Source organism: Nuphar pumila, chromosome 15 (assembly GCF_984573655.1).
Source record: "Nuphar pumila chromosome 15, dmNupPumi1.hap1.1, whole genome shotgun sequence".
In the NCBI taxonomy this organism is placed as follows: domain Eukaryota; kingdom Viridiplantae; phylum Streptophyta; class Magnoliopsida; order Nymphaeales; family Nymphaeaceae; genus Nuphar; species Nuphar pumila.
The window spans coordinates 89295480-89308908 of record NC_143263.1 but is presented as its reverse complement, the minus strand read 5'-3'; the positions used below and the strand labels follow the sequence as shown (position 1 = coordinate 89308908).

General features: G+C 37.5%; 1 protein-coding gene across 3 annotated transcripts; it reads right to left on the bottom strand.

Annotated features, from left to right (window-relative positions):
- Nucleotides 1-1284: 1284 nt before the first annotated feature.
- Nucleotides 1285-12380, bottom strand: LOC149815947 (uncharacterized protein C24B11.05-like). 3 transcript variants are annotated; one of them, XR_016427908.1, is made up of 9 exons: nt 11684-12380; nt 11522-11587; nt 11309-11406; nt 11116-11153; nt 10223-10310; nt 6332-6541; nt 6193-6258; nt 2474-2678; nt 1631-1695 (listed from the first exon to the last, which is right to left on the bottom strand). XR_016427908.1 is itself a non-coding variant. In XM_089988965.1 (8 exons), the coding sequence occupies exons 1-8, from the start codon at nt 11739-11741 to the stop codon at nt 1501-1503; spliced, it is 819 nt and encodes a 272-aa protein (XP_089845091.1). In that variant the 5' UTR covers nt 11742-12380; the 3' UTR covers nt 1285-1500. The 3 variants fall into 3 exon arrangements, 1 of the variants encoding a protein (XP_089845091.1); XR_016427909.1 differs by having other exon boundaries at nt 2580-2678; XM_089988965.1 differs by lacking the exon at nt 2474-2678 and having other exon boundaries at nt 1285-1695.
- Nucleotides 12381-13429: the final 1049 nt, after the last annotated feature.

Below are 13429 nucleotides of genomic sequence, written 5' to 3'. Positions count from 1 at the left end.
AAACAAAAGCATTTAAAAAAAATTATATGCCAATGTTTATCTTATCTCTAAAGAATTAAGTTTTATGTGATTTTTGAATAGTTTCAACAACTTCTAATTGCAAAATATAAGCATTTTCTTATAACATCACTCATATGAAAAAACAATTTTAACATGCATTGTATGCAATTCAAGACTATAAAATAATAAAATTTAAAGAAAAATAAACTTTACATTGAAAAGAATATCTCATCATCATTGACTTACTAAACAAGTTTTTACATTTTTCAATACAATGATTAACTATATGTTTTAACACATGTTTGCCAAAGTATATCCTTCTAAGATATCAAATAATCACGTTGGTGTGGTTACAAGCATTTTTTATTGCATCCAATTACTTTATGGCATTAAGTAAATTCATACAACTGTTTAAACTTATCAATACTCACAAAATAACTTATAGATACATTCTTACACACACAACTAAACAATTTATCTCTTAAAATTATAAATATCATTCTTAAAAAAAATAAATAGCTTCAAATTCAAATAATTCATAATATTATACATAATAAAACTTGTAGAATGTACGAATCTCTCATTTTCGTTTATGAGATTAAATCAAATTTAAACATGACAACTATAAACCCCTCAAATTCTTAACATGTAGCATTTTTTTTAATTTTACAATTCAAGAGAAAATATTGATGCATATTTTTATATTCAATAAATTATTTCAATGCTTGATATTAATAACATTAATATCAAATAGGGTTATTTGCCCCCACGCATATCAAATTGTCTAATTCGTGTCGGGTCTAATGCAATTATGTGTGTTGCATGCTCCATGGTTTCTTGCTGGGTCCTTGGGTGATTTTCCCATACTGGCGTCGTAAGTAAGTCTATCTTTAAAAGACCTTATTGTAGAAAAAATAAATGAAGACACTGGATCACCTCAACTCACCTAAGATTTACCATTAACATATGTGAGACATCAAATGAAGTGTATCCAAAGTTTGGAGGGCATAATTTTTTCTTGTGTTCAAATTGACAATTTATATAAGTTTCAAAATGAGCTAACCCTGCAACCAAAGCTGGTAAAACCAAGATAGTATCTTTCAGAAGTCATAGTTGCAAGTAATACCAAAACAAATGTTCATGAACATAATCAAGGTCATATTTGAATATCCATGGATTTTATCAAAAGTTATGCAAGGTCATATAAAATATCCAGAGAGAGAGAGCCAGCCATGAGAGTTATTTACAGCTTGCCTATAAAAAAAAAAGGTTATTGGATCAATCTACCTTTAACAAGACAATTGACGATTACCACAACACACAAGGTACTTTCAGTTCTCAAAATGATACATTGGCATACTGAACTAGTATTTGCACAATTTTTCATGGTTGAATTTACAAGAAACATTATTCCATCACTTAGTGTAAGATTGGACCCTTCCCTTCCTCTTATGCTCCCCAAAGGAGACAAGTTTGATCTTAAAGTGGGTGGTAGATCAGTTATGCACCCACCAGCGTCGTTGTTGAAATGGAGCTCTTGCTTGGTTTGCACGACATTTTTTGGTAGTCAGATTCAGTACCTTCAAGTTCTTTGAATTCCATGTCACCCAGCCATATCTCTGGAATCACCTTTTGGAGGTCATGGATGCTCTCAACAGCATAGTCTGCTTCTTTGCTCTTTGTGGACTTCCCCACCTTCAAAGCACAAAGAATATATATGAGAAATTTTACAAGCTGAAACTAGAAAATTATATATATATATTGGTAATGATAAGGTGCTGCCGGTGTACCTACACCCACCTAATAGAAGCTTTAGATTTTCAAATTTCTTAAACCTTTTTTTTGTTGATCAGACCCTATAGATATGATCTATAAGTATTATTTAGTAGAAATCAAGTTTATGATCATGTGATTATAGCATACATGTATGTTTTTCAAGACCTTTAAAAATCAACAGCTCACAATGTATCAACATTTCATGACTTAAAAAAACTTATTTTTATGTCCCAAAACATAATCCAAAGCATGATGTCTATCAAATAAACTATGTCGAGTACATACATAAGGTTGGTGATACAACCTACAACCATGATTTCTAGCATTACTCTCTCTCTCTCTCTCTCTCTCTCTCTATATATATATATATATATATATATATATATATATATATATATATATATATATATATATATATATATATATATATAGCGAGAGAGATTAAACGTCAAAGATAAAAAATATATACCTGAGTAAGTACATGACATGATTTACGAGATCTTACTCGCATGAAATAGAAGAACATGATTTGTGGGAACGCTGATGTGGTCCGTAATGCCATTTTTCGGGGTGAACACATAACACAGTGACGAGGATGTAAAAGGGTCAAATTTGGTTTTGATGCAGGTAATATTGAATCCAAACTAATAGGATTCGGCATAATCGGATTCAGATCCAGAAGGAAAAAAGCTAATACCGTGTGTCGGAATAAGGCTAGCTTAAATAGCTAATTGGATATGGGTTTTCCATGTAATTGCACTCAGACACCTACCAAATTCATATTTGGACGTAATATTACGTACTAAATCCGAATATGAATATTAGTCAGATACTGTGTTCAATCGAATCTGAGTAAATGAACATTTTCAGATATTCCACCTGACTCCAAACCGTTGACATCCCTACAAAAAGTTAACCAGCTTATCAGTTACTTGCAAGAAGCCAGCGGATATTAAGCCTACTCTTTCATTTTTGATTCGCTTGGTCCTAAAACCAATGACTGTCCTTTGTTCAGTTGAACGAAAACAAAAAACGAAAAAAGATAAAGTAATACCAGAAAAGGTTGCCATTTAGAAATGCACTTAGATGAAAGCAGGCATTTAACCAAAAAGTTGCGCAGTCTTCTTGTAAAAAGCAAACAAAAAACACAAAACGATAAAGCAATAACAGACAAGGTTGCCATTTAGAAATGCACTTGGATGAAAGCAGGCATTTAACCAAAAAGTTGCGCAGTCTTCTTGTAAAAAGCAAGAGTTGGGTGACCTCTTGTAATTTACTTTATCGAACTCCAAAGATCCCATTGAAGTTTTGGATTTCGTCCTGGTGCCACATATTCGTGACCATAGATGCAGTCACGATACTATTTTTCTTTTTTTCTTTTTCTTTTTTGTGCGTGTGACTTTCCTGCTGGTAATAGGAAACTAGCCTGGTGTTCATATGCACCCCTCTACCTAGAGATTCCAGATAAGTGTTGAAACTGCTGAAAAACGAACATGGCCTGGAGTTTTGAAATCTTCAAATGGCCACGCGTTGAGTCGTCCTTACTGACTTTAGCACTTGCTATTTAAACTTTTAGTTCACCAACCAAATAGTCTGCCTCTTAGGAGGCTAGCATGTCGGATCCGTTGAATAGGTGAAACAACGTGTGATTTTAGTGATAGCCTTGCGTCCACATTTTAAAAAACTTACTTTCCGGTGATTTTAGTGATACCCTTGTGTCCACATTTTAAAAAACTTACTTTCCGATCCTTATTTAAAAAAAACAAATAGTTACCATTCCAGTTTGGAATTCCAAAATTCATAAGAAAAGCTTTAGCAACTCATATTGCATAGTAGCAAAAGACCAACACCAGCGTAAATAGGCTCTCTGTTGCACGTCCGCCAGCCACAGCAGGATTTGGAAGAGAAAAAATTTTCTTCTTGACAACCCCAACAATCATACCCCACAGCCTAATCCCAACATGGGGCTCATCAGAGCCAGCCGGCCGAAGCCCTAAACTTGATATGTTGACAACCTTAAGTTCAGGTTGTGCCCATGTCTTCTTTGTATGTGTGTGTGGTTAGGCTCGAGCTTCGCTTGTTTAGATAAATGAGCGTGCACAAGTTGAGCTTTAATGAGCCAAGCCTAAGCTTCGCACAAAAAACTCAGCTTGCTGTGCACCTCTACCCAAACAGAGCCTAAAGCTAGCACCAGCGTCATTTTGGAATTAAAGCGTCGAAATAACTTCTCTTAAGTCTCAACCTCAACAGCCAGCACAATCAAAGTTGTTTTGGAGCCTCCATGTCTACCAAGGTCAATAGTCAATAAATTGCAAAATTCAACTCCCTTTTTGAAAAAAAAAATCGAAATCATAATGGCATATCCGTGTGAAAGAAACAGAAAAAAACCATCACATGCCCTCGATGTTAGCCTATCAAACTATTGAAAAAGCGATATGTTGGATATAAACCTGAAGATTAAATCTGGCCATCAACTAAATAAATCAAATCGTGCACAATAACCTTACACTGAAAAAATGCAAAAAAAAAACTCGCTAAAAAGTGAGTTTTTCTGCTTTTTTAGCCTTTAGCGGCTCTTTCAGATCACCACTAAAGGTCCCAATACCTTTAGCGGATTTTAAAAAAGGCACCCATGTATTTAAGTGTTTTACTGACGATTTTGAGTGCCGGTAAAGCTTAAAAAAACAGAAAAACGCTGTTTTCAGCATTTTTTGTGCTGGCCGTCCATCAGGCCACGATGGATGGTCTGCTTAAGTGCTTATAACAAAAAACTTTGAAGAATACAAATAATTCACAAGGAAACAAATAAATTAACAAAACGGATCATAAACTAAACCGACTTCGATGAAAGAACTCATGCAGTTGATAGTCTACACTCTTAAACACCGCTCTGGTTCAAAATACTATTTAGATGGAAATAAAACGAGAAAAGAGTGATGAAACATATAGATCAAAGTAAACGAACAAACGACTTTATGACGAGGACAGAATTAATGAAAAGGTAATAGAGTTAGAACGACTCTTTAAGACAATTGTTCTGACATGTCTTTTCGTGACTAGTCTCCTTGAGCAAGATGCAAATTAAGATGATAGTGATCTCCACAATTAACAGGAGAAATGATAAGAACTTTAAATTTAAGATTGGCAAGATTTATTCATTAAGCAAGAATAAGTATAAAAAGTAAATGTCTAAACGGTTTAAGGTAGTTGGTTTCTCCAATGGCCAGACATGCATAACAGGCAAATTAAGCCAACGGTCACAGACATTTTCATATACATAAAATGGATTCTTGTTCAAGTTGCTAGAAAATGGAACAAGGAGCAGATAATTATCAAAGAATTGTACAGAACTAAAAAATAAAAAAATAAAAAATACCATTCTTACATGTTCGGCAAAATAATCCAAGGATTTTGAGTACTATTATGAAGCAACTACATAGTGGCTGATGATGGCCTCTAGTATGAGAACAAGGAACGAACGTATGCACATATTAAATGTCAAAGGATGCAAAAGCTACTTTATATATAAGCCAGAATTAACTGTACCCTTTTAAAAGCTAAGTATTTTTTTTGTTCTCTTTTTCAGGGATTGGGGATCCAGTTATGAAATATGAACTGACAAAAAGTAAATAAACCTCACGGTGCATTTGATATGTGGGACCAATGCCACGCAGGGAAAACAAGGTCCCCGTGCAGTGTTGTACATTTGATATGCCTGCATGCGGGATGCAGTGCACCTCGTGCAGCACCTTTTTAAGGGGACCATGGGAGACGTGTTGCATCCTAAGGGTTTGACTGGCGCATCCTGGACAAACGCTGCCCGTTCTGTCCATGCGGCACTTGTCTAGCATATAAATGCTCCTTAGGGAACCAAGATCTCAAGTTTAACTTCTGAGCAAGTAAAAATGTGCTTTTATGCCACTAAAAAGTAAAGGTTCTGCAATTTCCAAATTTTGTCGTTGAATGACAAAAACCAGTTTGATGGATCTAACATATTCTAAACTTCCACAGTTCCTCTAGTAGGAAACTTGAAAATTCAGAAAAAAAAGACTTCCAGCAACCAAATGAACAATGTGAATGCAGTTTTATGGCTCAAACTGATTCGGCTCCTTTGTAAAAGTCCAAGTCAGTTTCTATCTGGAAAATCAAGGAAAAAGAACATATGAAACTGCCGCTGTGATTTGGTTGATCCAAACAGACCTTCAATTTACTCGGTCAAAGTCTTGATGGACTTGGACCGAGTAACACAGACAACACAAAATAGCCAATCAGGCAAGGTTGTGCACCCACCAAGTCTAGCTGACGATCGGAAAAAATTCAGCCAGGGTCAGGCTTGACAGGGATCATGGACTCTTGACATCAATATGCAGACGTAGTTTTGACCCAAGTCTTTGAACCAAAGGATGAGAGAATTACCAGTACAGTATTAAGACCTAATGACTTTCCTGCTGCAACATTCTGGATGTTGTCATCGAAGAAAAGCTGCAAATTTCAAAATTTTCAGTTGTGTGAAATAACAACAAAAGAAAATCCTAAACAAACTGTATCATCTTACTGTTCTTTGAGGGTCTGCTTTAGCTACATCAATCGCAGTCTTCATGGCTTCTTTTGAAGGCTTCAGAATCACAGGGTACTCATCTGGATGTTGGCTCATGGAGATGTAGGGATTAAGTGTTTCGAAACAGATGATGCCATCAAAGCAATCATCTATGTTGAGACTTTGCAGAACCTTTTGAGCATGGACTTTGTCCGAGTTTGTGAACACCTGTGAATTGAGCACATCATATGGTTTTGAGTGAACCAGAAATTCTGCGTGCAACTCAAAGAGTAAACGGTTCTTATGATAAACCTAGGTATTTATTCTCCTAGTTACCACCTTCAGAAGTATATAATCGATAGTGAACCATGACTTTCCAAGTCTTATCAGGCATAATGCAAGCTTATATGCATTCCTCTATACAATTTTGTAGCATAGGCCGTGTTTGGGAGCCTTGCATTGAGACAGAAACCATGTGTTGCCAAAATATGGTTTTGACAAAACGTGGTGTTCAGGATGGAGTTTCCAAAAACATCCTCTTGTGAATGGTGCTGAAATGTGGTATTGGGGTTGCCAACTCCATTTCCAATGCAGTGTTTTGGCAAAGCCACTTCTCCCAAACAGCAGGGCATAAAAACACTGAGGGAAACCACAAAACTCTGATTCAAGGCTCCAAAACAGAGCTTTAATGTTTCCTAGAATTCGAAATGCAGGTGCTAAATATATTTTCTAAAGACTATCACAATTCACACGATAAGCATGAAAAGATTATGACCGGAACAACTCAACTATAATAAATTTATTCTGGGAAAGCAACGCTTTTACCAAACCTCTACTAATCAAACATCATGCCTTTCTGTTCGGTGTTTCGATGGGATTATCCACCAGTGAGCTCTTTAGCATTTTCAATGTAGAGATAGATGGTGCTAAAAAATGGATGCCATTCTGCGTGGTTGCTGGTAGTAGTGATATAACCACCCTGAATGTGGACCACCATCTATGAGAATTGTTCCCATACCCAAGCAATAACATCTATCCAGTTCGAATTGTCCAAGATTCACAACTGATGATTACAAGTGGATTTCTATACGCACAAGAAAAGAAACTCCTACCTGCTATGATGTGAAACATTGGCTTTCAAACTCCCACATGCTATGATCTTCAGTGTTGGTTTTCAAAATCAACACTTTCCATTATAGAAAACAGGATCCCTTGTTAGGCCTTTATCATGTGAAGCTACCAGAGTAAATAGATCAAGTCTAGCAAATGAGTTGAGAGCAGGGTGGTCAGAAGTGCTCAAAGGCATGGGGAAGCGCAAAACATGGCGCTTCCGAAACGTGCGGAGAAGCACCATTTTTAATTAGGAAGTGTGCTTTCCATTTCGCTTCCCGATCATTTCCCACTTGCTTCCTGCTCGCTTCCCAATATTAAGAAATAAGTTTTCTTTTTTGGCGGGGTTTGGAGCCTTTATCAATTTTTTTAAGCCCAATATCGGAAAAACTTGATTCATATTCGCTTCCCACTCGAATACTACATCACTTTCTTCTTGTTTCCTCTTCGCTTCCGGTTTGCTTCCCTTCTCGCTTCCGAGACAATTTCTAGTTTGCTTCTAAGTTGTCCTGCGCTTTTCACTTCCTAAAATTTTAGAAGTGCCTCGCTTCCCGCTTCTCGAATTGCTTCCCACACCCTCTTCCTCGACTGACAACTCTGGTTGAGAGCAAGTCAATCAATGCCTTACCTATGTATGCTGGTGGCACGTATTTAGTTCTCCAAATACACAAGGAATTATTTAGCCATGAGACTACATCAATCAACTCATCAAGCCTAACAGATGAGGTAAGAGCAAGCCAACCAACCGGACCTGATCCCTGTCTGACTGGGGGCATGATCTCATTTACACTCCCTGTGAATGGCATCGGGTTGACATGGTAGAGTTCCAACTACTAGGAATGCATGATGGAACTTAATGCAGTCTATGGACAACATCTGAGACCATATTTACACTCTGAGCGCATCCAATCATAGGCAACATAATTCAAGTTTTTCAAGTAAAGCAAGATTATTGGCTGTAAATTAACATGGTTATAACCAAGGCTGTCGGTATAGAATACACTAAGTAGTAGTTCCTCATTAGTAGATGGGGTACAAACAGGTGGGCTGTTGGGACAATTCATGTTGCACTGCCCATTTAGAGCTACAGCTGAGGTCAAGTAGCAAGATAAGATTTTCTTTTTGTTGTTGAATGGGGAATATCAAAACAATGTGGACACCCTTTAAACCCCTACCTGACTGAGAAGGAGTCTACAATATCAAGTCCAATTCTCAGACTCCACTTGGTTCGGATAACGCAGAACCAGCTACGAAGGATTAAATTGTGTAAATAATGGAACTGAATCCAAACAATTCATATCCTAAATATGGAAAATCATAACAAACTGATCACACTTCAGATCTAAATTAGTATGAATCTGGTCTGACCATAGCTGGCATTTGTAAAGATCCAGGCTCAGACTGGAACCAAGTTTAACAAAATACCAACTGAATACAACCCAGACTATGTAGAGGCCTTATGAAGAAGTTTGGATCATTATCAGACATGACCTAAAAACCCATCAACCAGCTAGGCTGGATTAAATTATGTAAAAAATGGAACTGAATCCAACCCATTCACAGCCCTAGATATGAAAATCACAACAAATTGATCGCACTTCAGATCTAAAGCATTGCATATTCTGGACTAACCAAAATTGGCATTTTAAAAAATCCAGGCTAAACTAGGTTGAACAAACTCCCAACTGAATCGAATACATGCTATGTAGAGGCCTTATGAAGTTTGGGTCTGTCAGATTCGACTTGAAACCCATAACCAGCTCCAACCTATGTAACAAATGTCAGCAATATTTTGAACAATTTTATTGCAATATTCTTCAGAAGCTAATATAATCCAAAAAGCATCACAGTATTGTTTCTTTAAAAATTCATGTGACAATCAGAGACTATTTCCATATCCACCCGATTGAGTAATAATATCAGAATCTGATGAATCCATGGGGACTGATGTCCATAGTGATTAGGATGGATATCTTGTATGCAGAAATTAGCAGTTCACCCTATCAATCCTCTAGAATCTAATTAACACAATTTTTTCCTACAGATTATTTGTGTCAAGGGATTAAATTCCATCTAAAACTTCAGACAAGGATGAAGACTGAAAAATGATTCACAAGTTGATTTATATATATATATAGGGCCCCACATCAAAGAAACCTCCAGTCAAATCCAGAAAGCCAAGGAGCTTTTCGGGTAAGAGGTTTCTGGGTGGGCTTGGGCTATATAAATAGCCCTCCTCTCTCTTTTTTCTCATATTTTTGACCCTACTTTCTCTCTAGCTCTCCTTCTCTCTCTAAAACCTTCCATACCTAGCCTGCTTAACTTAGTCTGAACCTGTCTGACCTGGTCTGAGCCTGCCTGACCTGATTTGAACCAACTTGACCTGGTCTAAACCTACTTGACTTGGCTTGAACACAATTGGGTCTAGTCAAAGTCAAAGTTCCTTTTGATCCTAAAACCAGAGTTGATTCATTATATATATATATATATATATATATATATATATATATATATATATATATATATATATATAAAATGCTTGGAGACATGTGAGACAATGGAATAACAATCATGTAGCAATAACTCAACACTTTTAGATGGTGTTTGGATGCACCACTCATCGGGGAAAAGTAGGATAAGTTCCAACTTTTTCGGGAAGTGGGTGCACCAAAGACTCCCTCTGGAACTCAAAATTCCAACTTTTTCTCTCCATAGACCTTGCAAAGTAAAAATACTGATCGAAATAGAGCCAGTTTTTCTAGTGCAAGGGAAAGCATGCCATATTCTGAAATCCCTTACCAATTTCTTCTGCTTAATGCTCTTCAAAACATTCCTCAGTGCAGGATCCGGTTTGATAAGTTCATACGGAAGCCTCCCGTGCACGAAACTGTTAAAACAGTACAGAAAAAAACATAGCACAATAAAAATAGGCGAAAATATCAGAAAAGGAAGAAAAGCAGAGAGAGAGAGCGTTTGCCAGAAACTTGTTAAGGAAACTGATCCACACCACAAGGAAAGACAAACGAATTCAATGGACTCTATCCAAAGTGATGAGGAAAGTGATAAGGAAAGGAAATCTCGTGGGCTTCAACTACCTCACCTGATTCTTAGGAAAAGAAAAGGAAAGTGATCTACGTGATCACATTTCCGAAATCATTTTGTAAACTGAAATTTTTTTGTTTCTGTAAACTAGCTGGACGTCTATCCTAGACTCCGTCTGTATCCAGTGTTTTAATATATATTGAGTTCTTCTCATCTCACGGTGTACAAGTGAGATCCGAGAGTTTCTATCGTGTTCATCTTCTCTTTAAATCTATTTTACATTTTCTCAGGATTTAAAATTTATGAAAAAAATTCAGATTTTTTCTCCAAGATTGGCCTACGGGCTTGAGTAAAAATGACCCCAAAGAGAGGAAGGAAGAAGAAAGAGCTTAACACAACAAAAAAACAGAAGAAAATAACAAAAACAAAAAAGGAACAAAACAAATAGTGCAAGCACATAAACAGTCGTCTGGAAAAGGTTATACATTTCATGAAAATTTTTCAGAATAATGCAATACATCAAAAAATTGTAGGATTTTTTCTTTTTCCCGTTTGACGATTTCATTGTGCAATTGCCATCAGAAAAGTTCTGTAAAAAAGGGAAAAAGAAGCACAAAAGGAATTATCACATCTTAAATTAATAGCAGTACCTGTGATACTCGTCCGCATCGACATCGTTGCCTAACGCCTAAACCAGAAAAAAGAAAAAAGAAAAAAGAAAAATTAGAAAAATCATTTCAAAAAAATTGGTAGAGATTGCTAATTAATCGGAAATTTGCAAAAAAATTGCAAAATATATGAATATTTTAACGAAATTCAAACGATATAAAGGCGTAAAATTACCCTGAGGCCTGCAAGAGAGCTGCCGTACGCCCTAAACAGATCCACGCGGAGTTTGGACGCATCCTCAGCCGTTAATCCGAATGTCTGCATGAGAAACTCTGCAGAAAATGCGAAAAGAGGAACATTATCAAGCCGTCAGCCAAAGATTAGTAGAAAATCCCAAACGTAAGCATGATTATCTCAATTAAACGGATATTTAATTTTGATTTTCACCATTGATGTTCCTCCTGCAAAACTCCGCCATTCCCGTGCCAGAGGAGTACAAAGTATCATCCAGATCTACCAAAAAAATAAGAATAAAAGAGGAAATTAAAAACCAGAAAAAAAATCGGCAATTCTAACGACGAAAATGAGGATGGAGAGCGAGAAAACTACCGAAAAGGAGGCAATCGAAGAAAGAATCAGAGCCCTTCATTGAGTTGCAAACTTCCATTGAAAACGAAGTTTTTTTTTTTCTCAATTCTGCGTGAAAATTAGAGGAATTCCGAATGTTGCTTCCGAAAATTAGGGTTAACTATTTTTTTTCTCGAATGAAGAAACGAATCCCTTTGTTTTCTTCGAATTAGAAGGGAAATACGAAAGGAAAAAGGAGACAAACAGTACAGACTCAGGAATTCGGATTCCCAATTTCCTCGCCAGGAAGAGTATCCGAGAGTGGAGTCGCTTGGAAAACTAAGGAATTCGGATTCCCGATTTTCCAGAGGAAGAGTTGCAAGGACGGGAATTCAATTACTCAAAAAACCGAGGAATTCCGATTTCCAATTTCCCCGAAGCAGGATTGGAATTGAATTGCTTAGGAAATGAGGAATTCCGATTAATGCTAGCGAAACGGAAGAACTCTGTTTCCTATTTCTCCGAAAGAAAGTGCCGCCGGAAGAAGGAACGTTAGCGTCGTCAATTGGGGAGAGAAGGAGAATTGGTAGAGATGAAACGGAGGAATTCGAGTTGGAGTGAAACTCTCCGCAGAGCAGACACGAGGATGAAGTCGTCGTGAGTTAAACCCAAACGCGGAGAAGGTAAGAAAAAAACCCAAACACGGAACTCGGGGTGGAGTTTTCGCCGTTCGCAGGCCTTCGCAAGCCCGCCGGGGCGGACCATTATATAGCTCTGGATTACGCAAGTTTACGAAAATACCCTCTTGTTGGTCCCTGGTAAGTAGGGGGGTGGCAATCGGGTCGGGTCGGGTCGGCGGGTTGGCGGGTCAGCATACCTCAACACGAACCCGACCCAACACGACACGGTTAACCCATTTAATAAACTGTTCGGGACGGGTAAAAGGGTTGGCAGGTTGGCGGGCGGGTTGGCGGGCGGGTTGGTGGGTCGGGTTCGGATAAATGGGTTGACCCATCTGCTTAACCCGTTTATTAAACGGGTCATTCGGGTTGGCATACCCCTAACACGAACCCGACCTGTTTAACAAACAGGTTAGGTGGGTCGACCCGTTTACGATACAAACCCGTTTAAGCCAAACCCGAACCCGGCTAAGAAGCGGATTGGCAGGTCGTGTCAGATTTTGCCATCCCTACTGGTAAGAGTGTCAACAGGTATGATGACAAATAATAAGACCTGGGTCAAACCGGTTCTGAAAATGCCCATGGATTTTAGATAAACCTAAAATGTGGGTGTTCCAGGTAAACCCAAAGGTATATAAATTGTTTAGAGAAAAAACCTTCTAATTTTTTTGCATAATGGTCTTATGAAATCAGCTTGATAACGTGCTATAATAAATTGACTTTGGATGCAAAATTGGCATCTATCGTTGATTTTATTTCTCTCCTTCCATTACATGCTTGTACTAAAAGTTTCAAAGATTAAAAAAGACCTTGAAATATGTTTCCAGTCATTTTTTACTTAGTCCAACCATCTTAAAACTTTGCTTGTTTCTCATATCTGTTACCCATTGTAGAATCAAATCAGTCTAGATTTCACAAAAGATGTTCACAGGAGCTGCAAAGTAACCGTGGATGGTAGGATCTGCAAATTCACATCTCAATCTGTACTTATTTAGGAATTGATGGCTGCAAATTCACTTTACCTTTTAACACTGCAGGTCACTCCTTTTCAACTGTACCTTTTTCATGAATGGGAGCTCTCACCAACAGGGAGAGGAGTGGAGGATGC

What these genes read in the sequence shown, in the direction of transcription:
- LOC149815947 (XM_089988965.1), bottom strand. Translation starts at nt 11,741, where the DNA reads ATGGAAGTTTGCAACTCAATGAAGGGCTCTGATTCTTTCTTCGATTGC. An exon ending in GATGCGGACGAGTATCACAG is followed by an intron (nt 10,311 to 11,115) that starts GTACTGCTATTA and finishes CTGTTTTAACAG; the next exon opens with TTTCGTGCACGGGAGGCTTC. An exon ending in TAGGTCTTAATACTGTACTG is followed by an intron (nt 1,696 to 6,192) that starts GTAATTCTCTCA and finishes TGTGCTTTGAAG; the next exon opens with GTGGGGAAGTCCACAAAGAG.